A 23922-nucleotide genomic window follows, 5' to 3' on the forward strand; every position below is an offset into this window, starting at 1 on the left:
AAGAAGGCACAACAATGCTTCTTCCCCAGATGGCTACGTAAATTTGGATGTCCATAAGGGCCCCTCACCAGTTTTTACAGATGCACCATTCAAAGCGTTCTGTCCGGGTGCATAACAGCCTGGTACGGCAACTGCTCTGCCCAAGACTGGAAGAAACTGCAGAAAGTTGTGTGCCCAGCCCAGAGCATCATGGAAACCAACTTCCCATTCATGGATGCCATTTATACTTCTCGTTACAATAGAAAAGCTGCCAACATTGTCAAAGACTCCTCCCAATGCTCTCTTTCATCAGGAAGAAGATACAAAAGCTTGAACACACCGACAGGTCCAGGAACAGCTTCTTCCCTGCTGTTATTAGACTGCTGAATGGACCTCTCTAACTTCAAATAGTGTTGATCTTGCTAATGTTGATCTTGCTTTTCCTTCTCCTATGCAGCCATAAACTGGTATGCTTTGCTCTGTTTGCACACCCTAAGATCTGTATCTCCTTATTTGCTATGATCTGCTTGTACTGCTTGCAAAATTAAGCTTTTCAATGTACTGAAGTATACGTGAGTACAATAAATCTAATCATGAACTGAAGCAGTTCAAGAAAGCAATAAATGCTGACTGACAGTGATGCCCATGTTCCAAAAGTGAATTTTAAAAAAATGGTCTTTTGAAAATCACATTGGTATTGTCTTAAGGTAGTGATAATTAGGATGACTGTTACTTCATTGATATATTGAGATTTGTAACTTTCTGTATTAAATTATGATAGTGTATAGCATTGGTCATAATGTCTTAATAAAGCCTGAAATGGGATGTTAAAAGTTTGTGACCGGTATTTGTGGTAAATGATAATATCTAACTGGTTGCGGGTTTGCAATGACAGGTAGTGATGATACTAAGTATAGTATAATCCTGTATTTGATGGCTAGTGTTTGGGATTTATAGATAACAATTGGTACCTGATGGAATTTGACTTTTAATTTTGATTTTATGTGACAAATATGCCAGTTTTTGTTTAGTTTTTCATTATTTCTTGATTCCTATACAGACTCAATTTGACAGAGTAACTGAATCTTTCCCAAATCTCTGATCGTGACACTCTGTGCTGTTCACCAGGAGATGTTTGAAATCTGCATGAGACATAATTTAGTCTTTTATTGCACTTGGGAGGCAAATAATCTGCTTCCATCAATGAAATAAAATGGATTTTTAAAAGTTTGATTTATTATTGTTAGTATCACTGTCACTTATTGATGTCCTATTGTTTTTCAGACTTAATTTCTGAAATTGCTTGTTGAAACTTGCTGCTTGTACATTAGCTGTAATAAGCTTATTGAAGTAACTGAAACCATATGTTGAAATTACAAGATAATTATTTTTATGCAATATGCAAAAGTTACACATAATTATAGTTTGAACTGCAATTTTAACGGTATTAACTTTCTCAGTTTTCATTATATATGTGTATTTACTTCGTCAGAATCCAGGATGGATTTCTCATATTCAGGTGGTGGAAGATGTACAATCCGAAACAGAAACAGCATGGTGAGTTTTTTACTTCTGTAATTTTGTTTTAGTGTTTATAACTTACTTGGTGCTTAAGTGAAAACCATAGTGTTGCATAGTAAGCTTAATAGTCTAGTAGTTATTTGACACTGATCTATTCAGAGTCATAGAGATGTACAGCATGGAAACAGATCCTTCGGTCCATGCCAACCAGATATCCCAACCCAATCTAGTCCCACCTGCCATCCCCCGGCCCATGTCCCTCCAAACCCTGCCTCTACATATACCCATACAAATGCCTCTTAAACGTTGCAGTTGTACCAGCCTCTACCACTTCCTCTGGCAACTCATTCCATACACATGCAACCCCCTGTGTGAAAAAGTTGCCCCTTAGGTCTCTTTTATATCTTTTCCCTCTCACCTTAAACCTATGCCCTCTATTTCTGGACTCCCCGGGGAAAAGATTTACCCTATCATGCCCCTCATAATTTTGAAAACTCCTATAAGTTCACCCCTCTCAGCCTCCGACGCTCCAGGGAAAACAGCCCCAGCCTGTTCAGCCTGTCCCTATAGCTCAAATCATCCAACCCTAGCAACATCCTTGTAAATCTTTTCTGAACCCTTTCAAGTTTCACAACATCTTTCCGATAGGAAGGAGACCAGAATTGCACGCAATATTCCAGCAGTGGCTTAACCAATGTCCTGTACAGCCGCAACATGACCTCCCAACTCCTGTACTCAGTACTCTGACCAATAAAAGAAAGCATACTAAACGCCTTCTTCACTATCTTATGCACCTGTGACTCCACTTTCAAGGAGCTATGAACCTGCACTCCAAGGTCTCTTTGTTCAGCAACACTCCCTAGGACCTTACCATTAAGTGTATAAGTCCTGCTATGATTTGCTTTCCCAAAATGCAGCATCGTGCATTTATTTAAATTAAACTCCATCTGCCACTTCTCAGCCCATTGGCCCATCTGGTCCCAGATCCTGTTGTAATCTGAGGTAACCCTCTTCGCTGTCCACTACATCTCTAATTTTCGTGTCATCTGCAAACTTACTAACTGTGTACCTCTTATGTTTGCATCCAAATCATTTATGTAAATGACAATAAATAGAGAACCCAGCACCGATCCTTGTGGTACTCCACTGGTCACAGGCCTCCAGTCTGAAAAACAACACTCCACCATCATCCTCTGTCTTCTACCTTTGAGCTAGTTCTGGATCCAAATGGCTAGTTCTCCCTGTATTCTGTGAGATCTAACGTTGCTAGCCAGTTTCCCATGGGGAACCTTGTCGAACGCCTTACTGAAGTCTGTCTCGTTCACATCTACCGCTCTGCCCTCATCAATCCTCTTTGTTACTTCTTCAAAAAGCTCAATCAAGTTTGTGAGACATGACTTCCCATGCACAAAACCATGTTGACTATCTCTAATCAGTCCTTGCCTTTCCAAATGCATATACATCCTGTCCCTCAGGGTTCCCTCCAACAACTTGCCCACCACTGACATCAGGCTCACTGGTCTATAGTTCCCTGGCTTGTCTTTACCGCCCTTCTTAAACAGTGGCACCAAGTTAGCTCCAGTCTTCTGGCACCTCACCTGTGACTATCGATGATACAAATATCTAAGCAAGAGGCCCAGCAATCACTTCTGTAGCTTCTCACCGAGTTCTCGGGTACACCTGATCAGGTCCTGTGGATTTATCCACCTTTACCCGTTCAAGACATCTAGCATATCCTCCTCTGTAATCTTGACATTTTGCAAAACGTCACCATCTATTTCTCTACAGTCTATATCTTCCATATCTTTTCCACAGTAAATACTGATGCAAAGTACCAATTTGGTATAAGACCATAAGACATAGGAGTGGAAGTAAGGCCATTCGGCCCATCGAGTCCACTCCGCCATTCAATCATGGCTGATGGGCATTTCAACTACACTTACCTGCATTCTTCCCGTAGCCCTTAATTCCTTGTGACATCAAGAATTTATCAATCTCTGCCTTGAAGACATTTAGCGTCCCGGCCTCCACTGCACTCTGTGGCAATGAATTCCACAGGCCCACCACTCTCTGGCTGAAGAAATGTCTCTGCATTTCTGTTCTCCCCCATTTTCTGCGGTTCCACACAAAGGCCCCCTTCTGATCTTTTGAGGGGCCCTATTCTCTCCCTTATTACCCTTTTGTCCTTAATGTATTTTTAAAAACCCTTTGAATTCTCCTTAATTCTATTTGCCAAAGCTATCTCGTGTCCCCTTTTTGCCCTCCTGATTTTCCTCTTAAGTATACTCCTACTTCTTTTATACTCTTCTAAGGATTCACTCAATCTATCCTGTCTATTCCTTACATATGCTTCCTTCTTTTTCTTAACCAAACCCTCAATTTCTTTAGTCATCCAGCATTCCCTGTACCTACCAGACTTTCCTTTCACCCTGACAGGAATATACTTTTTCTGGATTCTTGTTATCCCATTTCTGAAGGCTTCCCATTTTCTAACTGTCCTTTACCTGTGAATATCTGTCCTCAATCAGCTTTCAAAAGTTCTTGCCTAATACCGTCAAAATTGGCCTTTCTCTAACGTAAAACTTCAATTTTTAAATCTGGCCTATCCTTTTCCATCACTATTTTAAATCTAATAGAATTACAGTTGCTGGCCCCAAAGTGCTCTCCCACTGACACCTCAGTCACCTGCCCTGTCTTATTTCCCAAGAGTAGGTCATGTTTTGCACCTTTTCTAGTAGATACATCCACATACTGAATCAGAATATTGTCTTGTACGCACTTAACAAATTCCTCTCCATTCTAAACCTTTAACTCTGTGGCAGACCCAGTCTATGTTTGGAAAGTTAAAATCCCCTGCCATAACCACCCTATTATTCTCACAGATAGCTGAGATCTCCTTACAAATTTGTTTCTCAATTTCACTCTGACTATTAAGAGGTCCAGAATACAATCCCAATAAGGTGATCATGCCTTTCTCAGTTCCACCCAAATAACTTCCCTGGATGTATTTCTGGGAATATCCTCCCTCAGCACAGCTGTCATGCTGTCCCTCATCAAGAATGCCACTTCCCCTCCTCTCTTGCCTCCCTTTCTATCCTTCCTGTAGCATTTGTATCCTGGAACATTAAGCTGCTAATCCTGCCCATCCCTGAGCCATGTTTCTGTAATTGCTATGATATCCCAGTCCCATATTTGTAACCATGCCCTGAGTTCATTTGCCTTCCCTGTTAGGCCCCTTGCATTGAAATTAGTGCAGTTTATTTTATTAGTTCTACCTTGTCCCTGCTTGCCCTGACTGTTTGACTCGCTTCTGTTCTCAACTGTACCAGTCTCAGATTGATCTCTTTCCTCACTATCTCTCTGGGTCCCACCCCGCCACTGGTTTAAATCCTCCCGAGCAGCTCTAGCAAATTTCCCTGCCAGTATATTAGTCCCCTTCCAATTTAAGTGCCATCCATCTTTATTGTACAGGTCACTTCTACCCCAAAAGAAATTCCAATGATCCAAAAATGTGAATCCTTTTCCCATACACTAGCTCCTCAGCCATGCATTCATCTGCTCTATCCTCTTATTCCTGCCCTCACTAGCTCGTAGCACCGGGAATAATCCAGATATTACTACTCTTGAGGACCTCCTTTTTAAATTCCTGCCTATCTCTCTGTAATCTCCCTTTAGAATCTCAACCTTTTCCATTTTCCTTTGTCGTTGGTTTCAATGTGGATAATGACCTCTTGCTGGCCCTTCTCCCCCGTGACAGCGTTCTCCTTGAGACATCCTCGATTCTGGCACCAGGGAACCACCACACCATTCTGCTTTTTTTGCTGCTGACCACAGAAATGTCTGTCTGTACCTCGGACTACAGAATCCCCTAACACAATTGATCTCTGGAAGCCCGAGAAGCCGACGTACCCCTCGTTGCATTAGAGCCCCAGTCTCAAAACCAGAAACTTGACTGTTCGTGTTATGTTCCCCTGAGAATCCATCACCCCTACATTTTCCAAAACAGCATACCTGTTTGAAATGGGTATAACTACAAAATACTCCTGCACTAGGTGCTTACCTCTCTTACCCTTCTTAGAATTAACCCATTTATGTGACTGTATCCATCCTTCCTATAACTGTCATCCATCACATACTGTTGCAGTTGCAAATTTCTCATTGCTTCTAACTGTCTCTCCAACCGGTCCATTCGATCTGATAAGATTCGCAACCAACAGCATTTAAGGCAGATATAATCCGCAGTAACCCTTAACTCTCTTTAAACTCCCACATCTGACAAGAAGCACGTATCACTCTACTAAAGGCTATTTTTGCTCCTTCACAATCTACAGACCCAGAAAATAACACCGCCTTATTCCTCTACAAACACTGGCCCAGGTTAAATTAATAGTTATTGGTTATATTTTAAGTTTAATAAAGATACCGATCTCCAAAAACACATAATCAAGAAAGAACCCATTCTACTCACTACTGCAGACTTTCTGTAGGCCACACTTAAAACAACAATTAACTTATCTGATTCTGTGCTGTGAACTTCGCTCAACAGTTCCTCCAAGGTTAGTTATGAATTTCACTGTTTGTTAATTTCCCCAGATGCACTCCGATGTCCAGTGATACATGAATTTAAACAGCAAAGGCAGTGTCAGTTTCTTTCTCTCTCTCTCTGTCTCCTGTCATGTGCTTCCTTTGTCTGTGCTTCTCCCTTTTAAAACTGCTGTTGTTTTTACTTTTTTTCTCCAAAGTTCCGAAACAATGTAACAGCATATACAGCGGTATTTACTGCTCCTGGAATTCAAGGGAATCACTTCCAGCACCTAAAATACCTCAAAAAAGGAGCAGCTGTTACAGCCAGAAATTTTTTCTATCCTCCATCTTGGAGTACCCGGAATCCTTGTCCAGTTCCTAGATATGGATTATCATTCAGATTTCCGTCTTCATAGGTGTTTAGTCATTTATGATATATGATTGCAAAATAGTCAATTTCGTCTGTTAATCAGCTACATAGATAATGTTGTGATTTTATTGTTTTGATTATGAACACGCTATTGTTTCATTATCACATTGACACTTCCTCAGCTTAGCTTCTTCACAACAGCCGCCTATTGACACATCTCCATTCCTAAAATTGAAAAAGACACATTGTTATTCATGTATAGGTGCATGAACATTAACAGTGTTGATATCCACACTTCCAAGGTTGTGTGAAAAGTTATGGAAAGACAGTTGTTCACACAATAATACAGTACATCTTACATGGTATATACATCCATTGTACATGTCATTCCACTTGCTGTGCAGCTTAAGTTGCAGTTTCGATAGCAAAGTAATGTTGATTTGAGCAAAAATGCATCAATGAGATAGCAGCTCGAATCAGTTTACTATTGAAACTAAGTGATTACAGGCAGTTGCATCCTATATCTCCTGCAATGTTAACTAATAGCCGTGATTATGGCAAAGCTTTATCAACCATTTTCTTCTTCTACATTTTCCTAACCTGAACTTGAAAAGGGATTAATTCCTTGGTATAAGATTTTATAGGCAGTGACTGATTCACTCCAACACTTGACTTGAATGCTATTCTTTGTGTGAGCTTGGAATCTTATCTGAGAAGTGAAAAACAGCTTATTAATGAATTTTACCAACCTTTTTCTATCCCATTGCTGTCGTCCCATTTTCCACCTCCATGACTATGAATACATCAAACCCTGCTGCCTATATTCTGCAAATCTCTACAGTTCAGTCTTCTAAGTTAGAGAAGTGATTGCTGCGCCACTTGCTGAGAGTTTTGTGTCATCGATAGTCACAGGTGAGGTGCTGGAAGACTTGGAGGTTGGCTAACGTGGTGCCACTATTTAAGAAAGGTGGTAAGGACAAGTCAGGGAACTACAGACCAGTGAGCCTGATGTCGGTGGTGGGCAAGTTGTTGGAGGGAATCCTGAGGGACAGGATGTACATGTATTTGGAAAGGCAAGGACCTATTGGGGATAGTCAACATGGCTTTGTGTGGGGGAAATCATGTCTCACAAACTTGGTTGAGTTTTTTGAAGAAGTAACAAAGAGGATTGATGAGGGTAGAATGGTAAATGTGATCTATCTGGACTTCAGTAAGGCATTCGACAAGTTCCCCCTGGGAGGCTGGTTAGCAAGGTTAGACCTCACGGAATACAGGGAGAACTAGCCATGTGGATACAGAACTGGCTCAAAGGTAGAAGACAGAGGGTGGTGGTGGAAGGTTGTTTTTAAGGCTGGAGACCTGTGTCCGGTGGAGTGCCACAAGGATCGGTGCTGGGTCCTCTGCTTTTTGTCATTTACATTAATGATTTGGTTGCGAGCATAAGAGATACACAGTTAGTGAGTTTGCAGATGACACCAAAATTGGAGATGTAGCGGACAGCGAAAAGGTTACCTCAGATTACAACAGGATCTTGATCAGATTGGCCAATGGGCTGAGAAGTGGCAGATGGAGTTTAATTTAAATAAATGCAAGACACTGCATTTTGCGAAAGCAAATCTTAGCAAGACTTATAGACTTAATGATGAGGTCCTAGGGAGTGTTGCTGAACAAAGAGACCTTGGAGTGCAGGTTCATAGCGCCTTGAAAGTAGAGTCATGGGTAGATAGGATAGTGAAGAAGGCATTTGGTATGCTTTCCTTTATTGGTCAGAGTATTGAGTACAGGAGTTGGGGGGGTCATGTTGCGGCTGTGCAGGACATTGGTTAGACCACTGTTGGAATATTGCGTGCAATTCTGGTCTCCTTCCTATCGGAAAGATGTTGTGAAACTTGAAAGGGTTCAGAAAAGATTTACAAGGATGTTGTCAGGATTGGGTGATTTGAGCTATAGGGAGAGGCTGAACAGGCTGGGGCTGTTTCCCTGGCTGAAAGGGGTGATCTTATAGAGGTTTACAAAATTATGAGGAGCATCGATAGAATAAATAGACAAAGTCTTTTCCTTGGGGTGGGGGAGTCGAGAACTAGAGGGCATAGGTTTAGGGTGAGAGTTGAAAATAATAAAAGAGACCTAAGAGGCAACTTTTTTATGCAGAGGGAGTACGTGTATGGAATAACCTGCCAGAGGAAGTAGTGGAGGCTGTTACAATTACAACATTTAAAAGGCATCTGGATGTGTATATGAATAGGAAGGGTTTGAAGGGACATGGGCCGGGTGCTGGCAGGTGGGACTAGATCGGGTTGGAATATCTGGTTGGCATGGATGGGTTGGACTGAAGGGTCTGTTCCCGTTCTGTGCATCTCTCTGATTCTGTGACTCTATAACTCTGTATTGCTCAATGTCTGACTTTCAGTGCATCTCTGACTACTACTACTACCCCACATTTTTGTGCTGCTGCCTTCAGCTATCTGGACCTCAAGCTCTGGAAGTGCCTTGGTCAAATTCTAGCTTCTCAACCTTTTTCTCTGTCTTTTAAGAACATCCTGATAACTTAGTAACATCACTGGACTAATAATTTAGAGGCTATTACTCTGGTGACCTGGGTTAAATATCCATCATTACAGTTGAAGAAATTTTAAATTTAGTTGATAAATCTGGATTTGAAAGCCAGTCTTAAACATTGATCGTAATCATGAGTTATCATTGTCTAAAAGCCATCCGGTTCACTAATGTCCTGTTGCAAATAAAATCCATCATTCTTGCCTGGGTCTACAAGTGGCACCAAACCCACTGGGCCATATAGTTGACTCTGAAATGGCCTATGAACACTCTGTTATGGGGCATTCATTATTGGGTAACAAATGCTGCCCTTGCCTGGAATATCCATCCATAGGAATAAATTTAAACAAATTTAAAATGCTTTAGTCACCGCTAATGTCATCTTTGACTCCGTGTTGATCCGCATCCGTGAAGTGTCTTAGGATGTTCACCTATGTTAAAGGTGTTCTATAAATGCAAGCTGTTATCCTCAAGTTCGACAGCTTTAGAAATTCTTTCCAGCCCATCCACAGCACTACTTAACCTATGTTGAAAGGCCTTGAATCTTTAAAAGAATGCTAACAACTGTTGTATTAATGGATTCATTTGTTTTTGTTGCTGGTTGGCTGCTTCATTATTTGAATGGTAGGTCAAACCAAGCTATGAGAAATTTAAAAACACTTGATTTAATAGCTTGTAGCGGAGTTAAATAATGTTTTTATTTGTAATAAAATCACATGAAGAGCATTCCCTTTCCTTCAACTTAATTTTAAATGCCCATACCATCACCTTTTTAATTTCGTAACTGAGTGTAGTTAGAAACTAAAGTGAAGAAAATTCTGGTCACCAAGCATTTCAGACTAATGTCATAAATTAGTCAAATTTTCTTTATCTTAAATATTCAAAACAAAAAGTGCTGGAGAAATTCAGGTCTGATGGCATCTGTGGAGAGAGAAAAACAGAGTTGATGTTTTGAGTTTGTTATGACTCATTTTTCAGACCTGCCGGAACTGCTGAGTTTCCCTTGCACTTATATTTTTATTTCAGATTTCCAATATCTTCAGTGTTTTTTTAAATTTCTGTTCCTGTAGTTAGGTTCAGATATTTATTGGATGATGTGAAACCTCATCAGCATTCATTAGCTGAACAATGCAAAATTGACCCTAATAACGAGACATTTTAGCTTCCTCAGTTTTGTATTCTTCGTGATTTAGTGAATAAATGTCATATGACATGAGTTTTTTTATTGGTTAAAGATTCATTGTAACTGAGCAGCTAATCATATTTGCAATATTGCAGTGCCAAGCTATATATGGCATTGATAAATGCCTGGGAATTGGTTGCCTGTTTGTTAGGTTTAAATACAATATATGGTACAGGTGCATGTTTTGGAGGTGAAACTGAAATTCTTTTGATGCATGTTAAATATTTAAATTGTAATAGCATTGGTAAGCCATTGGCAAGCATACACTTTCATGTATTTTGGTAGAAAGGATGAAGAGAAACAATATACAAAAAAAAATGCAATTCTAAAGGGAGTACAGGAAGACAGACACCTGGGTGGGAATATGTGCATAAATAACTGAAGGTACTTGAGAGAGAGTGAGAGGGCCTTAGATATGTGTATAGTGATTAATAACATTAGTAAAGCATACAATATTCTAGGTTTTATTAATAGAATAAAGCACAAGAGCAAAGAGGTTATGTTGAACTTATGTGAGGCACCTAGTTTGGGTTTTGCTAGAATATTGTGTCTCGTGCTTTAAGGAATGTGAAGGTATTAGAAAAAGTACAGAAGGTGTTTATGTCAATGGTTCTAAAAATAATGGATTTTAGTTATGCAGATTGAATGAGCATGCTGCGACTGCCCTCTTTGGAAGAGAAGGCTGAGCAGAGATGTGATCGAAGTGGACAAAGTAAATAAGGAGAAAATATACCACTTGTGAAAGGATCAAGAATGAGAAGCCACAGATTTAAAGTAATTAGTCAAAGAAACGAAAGTTAGAGGAAAATCTTTTTCATAGTACAGGTAGTTAGGGTTTGGAATACATTGCAAGAGTGTGAGTTGAAAGACCTGTTTAATGGTGGAAGCGTGTCTAATCAAGGCATTCATAGCAGAACTAGACTGTTCCTTTTTAAATAACCATGTGCTAGGTTATGGGGAGAAAGGAGGACAATGGCTGCAATTAAGATGCTACCTGTGAGATGGTGCTGTCAAAGTGGGCTCAGTGGCCTCCTCCTAAACAATAACAATTCCATGAATCTGTGAAACAACTCATAAAGCAAATGGTGATTCTGGACTTTATGTATAAAAGCATTGAATACAAAAGCAAAAAAGTTATGATGAATACTAAATCACTAGCTTGTTTTAAAGTGGGCTATCATGTCCTATTCAGGGCACCACATTTCGAGAAGGATGTCAACTGTTTAGCGATGCTGTAGAAAAGAATTCTAAAAATTAGTTTAGGTGTTAAATAATTTCAGTAATGTAAATAGATTGGAGAAGGTTAGGCTGGCCTTTGTAAAGAAGGATTGGGAGGAGGTTCGATAGAAGTGTTCAAAATCATGAGGGAATCAGAGTGTGGTTAAAAAATGGTTTTATAAAGCAAGTCGATAGGACCTGAAAAGCACTGTTTGAGAGTGTGGTCAAACGAGGTTTTTAAATGGGTCTTTGATAGGAAGATTAAATTCGCAAGAAAGCAGGGATGAAACGTATTTAAGAAAGTACTAAATTAAGTTAGCTTGGATGGTAAAATTAACGACCGGAACAAGAAACTTGGAACAAAATGACAAAGGGATTTGTTAGAACAAGCAACTTGATTTAAAAAAGTTGAGGATGAAAATAAAGTTACTGACAATGGAGTGGTTATACTGTAACAGTAGTTGTTTTAGTGTTATATTAGCTAAGACAAACTGACGGCACAGATTAAGGTAAATGAATGTGTTCATGTCATTTGGGAAACATAGTTAGAAGGAGATCAAACCAGAGAACTTAACATTCAGGGATATTTGGTATTTCTGGAAAGAATCGAGAGAGATGGAAAAGGTGGTAGGGTAGCACTGTTAATAGATGAATTGAGGGCAGTTGTGAGGGACTATCTTGGTTCTGCTGATGTAGAGTCCATTTGGGCAGAGGTTAAAACAGGAAGGGAAAGAAGATGCTGATGGGAGTACGCACAGACCCCCAAACAGTAACTGCTCAGTCGGGAAAGGCTTTAAAACAGCAAATAGTAGGAGAATGTAAAAAGTATCAAGCGTTAGTTATGGGTGACATTTTAATCTTGTTAGGGGGTTAATCAGCATGGAAAGGGTAGTTATGACAACAAATTCAAAGATACAGTACGGATAATTTCCTAGAGCAATATGTCATGGAACCAAATATGGTGGAGGATACCTTGGATCTGGTAATTAGTATTGAGGCAGGATTAATAAATCACCTCCCAGTAAATGATCTCATAGAAAGTGGTGAACATAACATGGTAAAATTAATATTCAGTTTGTGTGTGAGAAACTTGGGTTTGGAAATAACTATGTTTAACTTTTAAATAAAGGGAATTACAATAAAATGAGAACAGAGTTAGCTAAAGTGAACTGAGCAGGCATGACAGTAGGGAAATAGTGGCAGACATCTAAGGAAGTAAGTTGTGACTCTCAGCAAAATTATATTCCTGTAACAAAGAACAATTCTAAGAAAGGGATAAAGCAATCATGGCTAGCGAAGGAGATGAATGCACTTGAAAAGTTAACTCTGCTTTCTCTCCACAGATGCTGCCAGACTATTGAGTTTATCCAGCAATTTTTGTTTTTTTTTAACAGATTTCTAGCATCTGCATTTTTAAAAAAACTTTAACCTAGTTTTCTAATCAACCTGTTCAGAGATGTTATGACACACCTAGAGCTGACGGAATTTGAACACGCGGTCCTTTGTATTAAGGACAGTATTAAGTTGAAACATAAAGGATATAAGGAGGCAAAAGTCAGTGACAGCCCCGAAGATTGGAATAAATTCAGAACCCAGTAAAATTGGACTGAAAAGATAAGAGAGAGAACATAAATCACGAGGACAAGCTAATGAGGAATATAAAAAATGAGAATGAGAGCTTCTTTAAATAAATAAAAAAGGGGGAGTGTGATCAAAATGAATGTAGGCTGCTTAAAAAATGATATGGGGAGATGGTTCTGGAAACAAGGAACTGGCAGAGAAGTTAAACAGGCACTTTGCCTTAGTTTTTAACTGTAGAAGGTACTTTGAGCTTTACATTAATACTGAAGAATATGGAGGAGGAATCCAGTATTATCCCCATCACTAGAGAAGTAGTATTAGATAAACTAATGGGGCTAAGGGCAGATAAGTCCCCAGGCCCCGATGGCTTGCATTCTCGGATCTTAAAAGAAATAGCTACAAAAATAGTGGATGCGTGAGTTGCAAATTTTTCAAAAGTCCTTAGATTCTGGCAAAGTATCAGAGGATTGGAAAACTACCAATCTGATACCCCTATTCAAAAAGGGAAGGAAATAAAAAACAGTAAACTCTAGGCCATTTAGCCAAGCATGTATTGTTTGAAATGTATTGGAATTATGAAGAAGGCAATAGCAGAACATTTGGAACATCATAATCTCCTTAAGCAAATCAGCATGGTTTCATGAAAGTGAAATTGTGTCTGACTAACTTATTAAGAGTTTTAGAGGAAGTCTCAACCAGACTGAGTAGAGTGGAACCAGTAGATACATTGTATCACGACTTCCAGAAAGTGTTTGACAAGGTACTTTAAAAGTTAAGTAATAAGATAAGAGCCTACGCTATTGGTATGGATAGAGATTTGGCTCATGGGCAGTACAAAGCAAGTGGGGATAAAGTGACTTGGGATCAGTGCTGGGAATATAAATGACTTGGAGGAAGGAAGTGAATGTACTTTAGCCAAATTGCAGATAACGCAAAAATAGGTGGAAAGGCAGGTTGCAAGAGAGATTAAAACAGTTTATACAGAGATTTGACAAAAAGTTGTCAGGTGGAGTATTATGTGGGAAAATGTGAAGTCCTTCATTTTGAAAGGGAGAGCAAAAGAACATTTTTATTTAATTGGAGAAAAAACTGCAAAAAGCTGCAACACGAAGAATTTGCAGGTATTTGTGCATGAAACACAGAATGCTGGCACTCAGGTGCATAGGTAATAATTTCAAAGGGTTTGGAATGTAAGAGTAAGAAAGTCTTACTGCAACTGTGTAAGGTGCTGGTGAAACCACATCTGCATTACTGTGAACAGTTGTGGCGCCCTTATTTAAGAAAATATATTATTTTGTGGGGGCAGTTCAGAGAAGCTCCAATATGAAGGAATTGCCTTATGAGCAAAGGTTAAACAGTTTGGGACTCTACTGACTGGAGTTTAGAAAAATAAGAGGTTATTTCATTGAAATCTAGATGATTCGAAGAGGCGTGACAGGATAAGTGCTGAGGAGATGTTTCCTTTGCTGGGAGAGTCTAGAGCCAGAGAGCACAGTATCCCGTTCCTTTAGTTTTGGTTGCTGGGAATCTAGGTATTTTAATTTATTGATATAACTGTTTTAAAAAACTGTATAACATTGAATCACTTGATTAAGGCACCACAGTGATGAATGCATTTTGATTTAACATTCAATGCAGTCACAATTCTTATAAAGAAATTTCTAGACTTCACTTATTCAGAATACCTTTTCTCTATTTGTTTCTGTTTTGTGCTTGTACAAGATGAAGATGGTTGTACTAAACAGTGGAATCAAGTATGCCATTTTAAATTTGAAGTAAACCTCTAGTTGTTGTTTACTTACAAAATATATCAACTTTGACCTCAAGAGCATCTTGTCCTGCATTTCTCACATTTCATCACACCAGGATTCATAGAATCCCTACACTGTGGAATCAGGCCAGTAGGTTCGAGTCCACACTGGCCCTCCAAACAGTATTCCCCCCACCAACCCTGACCCACCCCCTCTACTCTATCCCTGTAACCAAGTATTTCCAATGGCTAAACCATCTAGCGTGGACACTATTTGGGCAATTTAGCCTGGCCGATCGACTAACCTGCACATCTCTGGATTGTGGGAGGAAACTGGAGCAATTGGAGGAAACCCATGTAGTCAGGGAGAAACTGTAAACTTCACACGGGGATTTGTCAGAGGGTGGAATTAAATCCAAATCAGTGGTGCCATGAGACAGCAATGCTAACCACTGAGTCATCATGCCAGAAGGCTGTGGCCTTTTTGAATGATTATTCAGATTGGTGCCACACTGGATACATTTTATGCTTTGGAGCATTATTCATCAGGAATTGAGTTCACATAACTTAAATTAATTTCAAGTTGTACCTTTATAGTCAAGACACTATCTGAGCTAACTTAAGCAAAGGGCTGTGAAAGCTCCAATAGCGTAGGCTCTTATTTTATAACTTAACTTTTTGCAGTACCTTTTTAATTTCTACCTTTCAGGATTGTTTACTTTTTTCAGGCGATTTTTGCACATTTTTTATTAATATTACTTTTTCTCATTTCAGACCAGTAATATCCAATGTTTAAAACTTATTTGAACCAGTTGTCATTTCACACATGAATTCTGTAACTTAAGAATTGATAATGAAAAACAGGGAAATGTTTTGCATTGGTCCTCGTGGTGGAGGACTGAAGTTCTGAAAAGTTATACTGGACTTGAAATTTTAACACCGTTTCTGTCTCCACAGATGCTACCAGACCTGTTGAGTTTCTCGTGAATTCTGTGTTTGCTCTTTATTTCCTTTTTTTTGTAGTGCTAATTTTACCCCAAAAATGAATTTAGAATTGTATAAATTCTTACTCACATTCGAAGAAATATTTTCTGATTTAAAAAAAAACTTGGATATGATTAATGATAGAATCTTTAGGAATGCATGAAACATCTAATTTTAACATGAAGTTATAGTCATAATTGGAAACCTTTATTCAGAGCTAAGAGAAGTAAATTATGTTTTTACAACAGTAATATTTATGCATTTACACCTGTTGGAAAATAATGTGAGATCATAACCACTTGAAGAAGTATAAAGCCTTTCACTTCACAATGTTCCAAAGTGCTTCACTGATGATTTTTTATGAAGTATGGTCGCTGTTTTGAAAGCAAAATACAGATGGCTGATTTGCATGAATCAAGGGCTTGGGCAACAGAGAGATAAATGACTTTTAATCAGTCTTTTGGAGGTGTTGATTGGGAGATAAATGTTGCCCAGGAGAATGCTCTTACTCTTTTTTGAGTGCATTAAGTCCTAGTTTTCAGCTGCTTTATATAGTGTAATTTAGCTTTAGGATCATGGAAGTAGTTGGACCAGTGCATGCACACAGTTTCAAGACTTTTGCTTCAGTGCCAGGGCAAACTGGGTATGTGTGGCCAGTCTGTCTTCTACTTATCACTTTCCTGCCTGATTCTCCCACATACCACCACCCATGAGAAGTCTTCTCGCTCCCTCAACTCTCTGTCCCTTTCCTCTCTGATGGCGTGGGTTCAGGGGAAGGAGGAGTGAGTGGAAGTAGAAAACAGAAGAGGGTGGCTTGTGGGAGAGGCAGGGTGGAACTCAATCTTAAAGACATATTTCTTTTATGTCTTTGTGTTTTAATAGCTTTTTTTCATTTATGAATACAAGAATTTGGGGATGTACAGTATTTCAACTTGGTATAATATTTAATGTTTTATGCTGCCTAGAAATATCCTATGTAGCTAGATCATTATTTGTATAATTATAGAAATCTGATTTTGCTGAAAGTTATCGCACTTGGGGTTACATTTTTAGGAATACAACAGTACCTTCAAGTCAGGAATTGCTCTTACATCATTGAATCTGTATGTACACCTTTGTTTTAGTTTGTGAAAGATACCTTTTCATGAGAGATTACACCTCTGACGATGTAACATTCCTTTGGTATTGCACAAAACTGTCAACTTTGGATGTGTGCTGAAGGCCTTTCGTGGCACGAATCCATGAACTTCTAACATAAGAAAGAGTGCAACTACTGTGCTGAGGCTGACCATAAATAAAATGTTATTTAGGGTGACGTTATAGAGGTTTATAAAATCATGAGGGAGAGGGCATGGATAGGGTAAATAGACAAAGTCTTTTCCCTGGAATGGGGGAGTAAGAACTAGAGTACATGGATTTGGGGTGAGAGGGGAAAGATTTAGATTAGATTACTTCCATTGGGTGATTGGGGTGAGAGGGGAAAGATTTAGATTAGATTACTTCCAGTAATTTTTAGATTTGAAAGGGACCTAAGGGGCAACGTTTTCATGCAGGGGATGGTGCGTGTATGGAATTAACTGCCAGAAGAAGAGGTGGAGGCTGGTACAATTTAAAAAGGCATTGGATGGGTACATAAATAGGAAGGATTGAGACGGATATGGGCCAAATGCTGGCAAATGAGACTAGATTAATTTCGGATATCTGGTCGGCATAGATGAGTTGAACCTAAGGGTCTGTTTCTGTGCTGTACATCTCCATGACTATGACTCTATATCAGGAATTTGGATCAAGAATTAAGAATTCAGATATTGGTAATTTTGTTACAATTAATGTTGAGCTAAGCTACCATTTCTTTTTTTAATAAAAGAATTGCTTCAGAAGTGACATATTCCAGATTACTGTGCAACTTGTCAATTTTGGCCATGACACCTCATGTCTTATATTTAACGAAGATTGTATCACTGTTTTTATTTAGATCCAAAAGCAGAAACTAGATTGTATATAACAGTCAATGGCTTCGAATTCCATGTTTATAATCGTTATGACCTATATGCACATTTACAAGAACTGTTTGGATTGGAACCAACGATTATCCCGAAAAGAGCAAATACAAAAATGAAGAAAAGCCGTGAGAAAACAAAGTCTAAACTTGAGAGGTATGGCAACTAAACTTGGCTTTAGTATTTGATAGTTAATTAGCTTGAGTTGCTTAAAGCCATGTTCCGAAACCAACGCCTTGTTTATACACAGCTATAATCAATTGCTTAACATCGATTACCAAATCAAACATTTGGATCTACAGTTCTACAATTAAAAAGCTTACAATAGTGCAACCTGAGCTACAACAATGCCATAAATATTCTTTAGGAAAACATTTGAGTATCTTTTAAAAATTTTATTGCTAATAAGAAGAAAATCAATGTGCAAATCCACATTCTGATTGTGTTTGCGCTGATTCTCTTGTATTATTTTCTGAATTGTTTGTAATTAAGTATTAGCTTTTTTGAGAAGGGTACTAAGATTGCATACCACAAAAATGATATTTTTTCTCTTTCTCCATTTTAAAATATTTAGTTTATCTTTCTTTTTCTTTGTTGAGAAACTTTTCAAGAGTTAAAACCTGTTCTGCAGACAAATCCTGGGTTTAACAAATTGGAAAGAAGAATAAGTCAATCAGATAATAAGTATTAGTTGGCTCACAGTTGAGTTTTAAAAGTTGTTTAAATGTAGGAGGAAGGCAACCTAACAGTAATATTGAAATCTCCAAGTTTTAAAATTCTGGAGAAGAACTGATCATTGGAAATTTTCCAATATAACATCATTTCTGTCAAATGAGATGCTGGAGCAGCATATGTTGGAGGCTGAGAAAGGATTAGAGAAGACAGGTTGAAGGAGCAAAGGATGTAATAACAGTTAAATAGAGATTGAAAGGACATTGTATGGTGTGGTAAAATTCAGAATTACAATTCTTGAGAATTGTGGGAGTGAAGACTGATGTCATCAGGTCTCGTTGGAGCACTAAGCAGAATGTGGTGATAAAGCGTGATTCCTATTGAATTGAATAGAATGGAGCAATTGAAACATAATTCTTTGCAAAATCATCAACATTTGATTTAGAGGTAAAATGGAGCCCATTTCTAACTCTTCTATAGAGAAAACTAAGCCCTGCACATCTGGGCAGGGAGGGAGGATGAATGGGTAATAATTTGTCTAGTCTTGTCCTTTTGCATGTGATTTTTTTTTCTTTCATAAATCCAAACTGTGTGAAATGTATGTGAATAGTCTATTTCTGTGGGTGAGTAATATGTAAAACTTTCTTCTTGAGCTCAGTGCTTGTCTGTAAGGTGTTGCCAAAATTGTTTTTCTGGATTTTGCATTTTTCATTTTGTATTTGTAGTTAGCTGTTGAATATATTGAAGTTTTGCTCTAACGTATTCTGGAGTTAAATTGTTGTGTAATTTTAGTACGCAGAGATAATTCAGAATGGTAGCTCAGAGTTACGTGAAATTAAAGATGCAGATAGTAAATGTGTTTATGTATGGTTTTATTATATCCCAAAGGTGCTTTGCAGAAAATAGGTCTGCATTTGAAGTGCAATTGCTTTTAGATGGACAAATGCAGTAGATAATTTGCAAGGGTTGTACTCATTTATGGTGCGGTTGTCATAGAGATGTACAGCATGGAAACGGACCCTTCGGTCCAACTCGTCTGTGCCGACCAGATATCCTAACATAATCTAGTTCCATTTGCCAGCATGTGGTCCATATCTCTCTCAACCCTTGCTATTCTTATACCCATCCAGATGTCTTTTAAATGTTGTAATTGTACTGGCGTCCAACAGTTCCTCTGGCAGTTCATTCCATACCTGCACCACCCTCTGTGTGAAAACGTTGCCCTTTAGGTCCCTTTTAAATCTTTCTCCTCTCACCCTAAACCTATGATCTCTAGTTATGGACTCCCCCACCCCAGGGAAAATACTTTGTCTATTTATCCTATCCATGCCCCTCATGATTTTATAAACTTTTGTAAGGTCACCCCTCAGCCTCTGATGCTCCAGTGAAAGCAGCACCAGCCTATTTAGCCTCTCCCTAAGGCTCAAATCATCCAATCCTGACAACATCCTTGTAAGTTGTTGAACATTTCAATCCATGAAACACTTGTGTGGAACAAAAGATCCAGCGGACTACCTATGTCCCTACCCTACCCCCATCCACTTCCCATTTTAAGAAAACAGATCAGAATTAATGGGAACTCATAGAAACCATAAATGCTTTCTACTTTTTCACTATTGTGTTTATTTATTTGACATCATTAGTGAATTAATTCATGCCAAAAATTAAAATACCCTGTATAGGCATTTTCATTGAAAGAAAAGTAGGATGATATATTTATTTGAAATATTCTGATGTAATGTAAAATCACGATAATCTTCTGGAGGCATCTATATCTTATCTGTTAAACGAAAATCAACAATAACAAATCATGCCTAAAACTAGCAACAAAACCCTGAAAAACAGCATTTCAATTACTTAAAACAGCAGCTTCCAAAATGACCAACCCCTGCATGAACATTCCCAACAAATTCTAAAGCCATTAAAATGAGATCGGTTGACTGGAAGAACCCAGAGATAATATTTGAGGTATGCAAGTTACCTCATCGCTTGACCTTGTGGGATCGTGTTCAAATAACGACCGAAATTGGTGAGTGGTGAAAATAGCCTCTTTATTCAGCAACCACAGTAGGACAAGTTTGAGGTGGCAATAGAATTCTGAAATACAATTCTTACAAGAACCCTTTATACACAGCTCTTACACATAGTAAAATTCCATCACTATGGTGTACACAAAGCTTTGAGGAAGCAGGAGATGGCCTAAACATTTCCTCAATGATGGCTGCTTGCACCAGGGTGGCATAATGGCTCAGTGGTTAGCACTGCTGCCTCACAACACCAGGGACCTGCATTCGATTCCAGCCTTGGGCGACTGTCTGTATGGAGTTTGCACATTCTCCCTGTGCCTGTGTGGGTTTCCTCTGAATGGTCTGGTTTCCTCTCAGTATCCAAAGATGTGCAGGCTAGGTGAACTGGCCGTGCTAAATTGTCCATAGTGTTCAGGGAATTGTAAGGCTAGGTGCATTAGTCAGGGGTAAATATAGGACAGTAAAGTAGGAGAATGGCTGTGGGTGGGTTACTGTTTGGAGGGTCGGTGTGGACTTGTTGGGTTGAAGGGCTTGTTTCCACTCTGCAGGGATTCTATAATAATTAAGAAATGTTAGTCCTTTTGTCTTTGAAGTGAGTAAATGTTAATGAAGGGCCTTATATGCTCTAAATTAGCTAGAAATTATACTTCTACTTCACGAAAGAATAAAGGATGTTAAACTGTGCTGAGTTGAAGGATTTGTTTACTAATTGCCAATGAGAGTTTCATTCATCCGTGCAGATTAACGGAAGCACTGTTGTGTCAGGTAAGGGAATAGAGGCCCTGTTAAAAGGTATTCAACAAGGACATACTAATTTGGGAAGCAGTTTGGTGTTCTGTAATCTTTTCAGTTCTGAGAGACAGCTGATGAATATTATAATGTTTCGTGGAGACTTGATGAGGCTTGTATTGTTTACACTACTGGCACCTATTCAGAGGTAGCTTTTGATGTAGAAATAGGCTTGATAAGGGTTTAAGGTGAATGGGTTGAAAGGGATGTTTTAATTTTAGTCTATTGTAATAATCAAATATTCTACAAAATGCAGTTTTATGAATGTAAATGAAAGAAACCATGTAATAGTAAACAACGAGTTAGTAAAAGGTGATGAATGAATGAATGGGAATTCAGTTATCAACTCACTATATTCATTAATAGTGGGTTAGTAAAGAGAACCTTTAACACTATATCTCACAATATCTCTCAACCTCTTCACAAAATACTGAGATGACCGTACATGTGTACTCAGGTGAATGTGGAACAAAGTCTTTAGATGCAACCGGTTTGGATAGCAGACCACAAGAAGGTAATGCTTCAGATCATTATTGAATCATGTCTAAAGCATGGGCCCAGAATCAAGTTGTATAGCTACCTTTGGGTAAATGGTCAGTTGGCAAAAGGGGATCGTGTGATGAGCTTTTTATTGTTTAAGCATCTGTTATCCTGCAACTCATACAATAGTAGAAAAGGTGCCAAAGAAGAAGATTGCTGACTTGAGATACCCTCATTCTCCATCCATCTGCAAGCTTAAAACTTGCCAGTCATTTGACCATTTGCACTACCAAGCATCAACCTAGCAACTGCGACTGACGCAAAAAGATTTAAAACATCACAACAAAGAAACCACAAAGACCCCTGAGCCCAATATGAAACAAGCCAAGGCAATGATTGACCAAGATTTAGCTGTCTTTTTTAACTTTTAAATCAATTGAATCTGACTTTCTACTGTATTTCATTTGCGGGTGAGTGAGAGAATGGACATATTTTCATTATTTTAATTTAGATCAGATGTTAAATGCAATAAATATTTACAACAAAACCCGTGTTATTTGTACAGGCGCAATCCTTAAACAGTTAGAACCTTGTTGAATAGGCAAATATATATTCTTTAAAAAAAAGGTGCAGTTCTGGATCAGTGCTACACTGCCAGAGGTGTTGACTTTCAGATATCAAACAGATTTTCCACAGAAAACAGATTCCAGATTTTGCATTCTTGGGCAAATGTAAAATAAAATCCTACATAATTTTCGGAGAGTAAGGAACCTCTCCCAGACCCCCCCACATCCTGGCCAATGTTTACTTGTTTAGTTGAAAGTCCTTGATTTAACTCGAAGGCAGACCTTGGTTTGTGGGGATTGTCTCAGATTATGTGTGCTGGGGATTCAGGATGGGTCCCTGTAGCTTATTATCTAAAGCATGATGTGGAGGAGCCAGTGTTGAACTGGGGTGGACAAAGTTAAAAATCACACAACACCAGGTTATAGTCCGACAGGTTTATTTGGAAGAAGAGCTGCTCCTTTTTCAGATAGCTGTGGAACAAGACCATAAGACACAGAATTTATAGCAAAAGATTAGTGTCATGTACCTGAAATGATATATTGACCAGCAATCTAGGTTTGTCCAATATTCAGTTGCATGACACTAATCTTTTGCTATAATTTCTGTGTCTTGATAAGGAAGTGGAAATCTATTCAGGGTCCATTAGATGAGGAGTAGATATTAGTCCATCAAATTGTTTACCACAGGGAGTTTTAAGAGTTTATTTGAGTTTCTGATGACAGATTATTTAGGAAAAAGAAAGACTCTGGCTAAAGGCATTGAGACACTTTTATTGTTCAGGATTGTGTGGAGATTTGGTTAAATTCTGTAAGACTTGTCACCCACGTCAGCTGGTTTGGAAACCTTAGCTGTTAGTTAAATCAATGCCATTGATCATAACACCCACTTTAGATAAAGCATTTAGTATGTTCTAGTGGATCGTGTGTGAACTTACCCAAAATCTATAAATAAGCTGTCAATATCTTTTAACGATCATGGATTTGTCTAGTCAACTTCCAGATGCTACCCTTTAAGAAAATTACTGCAAGGATAGCAGTTGAAGGATGAATTCAGTTTTTCACCATGTGTGGCTTCCCCAGAGGTTCATTCTGATTAGGGATCAAATGTCATGCAGTGCGTTTTCTGGGAGGATGGGTACTTTAGGAGTGAAGCCGAATAAGTCATTTTGATAACGCCGATAGTATTAGAGGGTATTGAAAAAATGCCACCACGCCTTAAAATAATATTTCCTGAACTATGCCAATGACTGGAATTAGGGAATTATGGACGAAATGCTCCTGGCCCCATAAGGTGCCTGGCTGTCATGAAATCTATCAGAACTTACCTGGACAGCAGCGCAAACACTTCTGCAAAAAATGTGCCTGAACCTGGAGCAGCGAATTGGCAGCAACTGAAACCAGGAACTAACTGGACAAATTGGAACGCAAGCAGAAATCTCTCCACTGGGTCCTCAGCACACTCTGTCTGGTAAAAAGCCACGCAGTGAATTGCCTGCTACACTGGGTCCTAAACAGACCCTCTGCAAAAATACACTAAACTGCAACCTACCTGCTCCGCAGGGCCCTAGGTAGGGTCACTTAACTGGAAGCAGTCAGAATCCACTCCGCTAGACCACCTGACTACTTCAATGTGAGAAACCTGCGAGGAAGCAGGGTAAGCGTGCCGGCCTGCTAGTAGGACTGAGACTATGTGGTTTCAAGACCCCCCTTTCCTACTTACTC

The 23922-nt window shown here is 38.9% G+C and overlaps 1 protein-coding gene across 5 annotated transcripts in view; it reads left to right on the plus strand.

The window, feature by feature from the left end:
* Positions 1 to 23922, plus strand: part of kiaa1109 (KIAA1109 ortholog) — a 407563-nt gene that overhangs the window by 44900 nt on the left and 338741 nt on the right. For all 5 annotated transcript variants that reach the window (XM_060851682.1, XM_060851684.1, XM_060851685.1 and 2 more), the window contains exons 5-6: positions 1472 to 1536; positions 17642 to 17822. In XM_060851682.1, coding sequence (XP_060707665.1) covers positions 1472 to 1536; positions 17642 to 17822 — 246 coding nt within the window. The remainder of the gene's footprint in view (positions 1 to 1471; positions 1537 to 17641; positions 17823 to 23922) is intronic.

This window comes from Hemiscyllium ocellatum, chromosome 36, assembly GCF_020745735.1.
Source record: "Hemiscyllium ocellatum isolate sHemOce1 chromosome 36, sHemOce1.pat.X.cur, whole genome shotgun sequence".
In the NCBI taxonomy this organism is placed as follows: Eukaryota; Metazoa; Chordata; class Chondrichthyes; order Orectolobiformes; family Hemiscylliidae; genus Hemiscyllium; species Hemiscyllium ocellatum.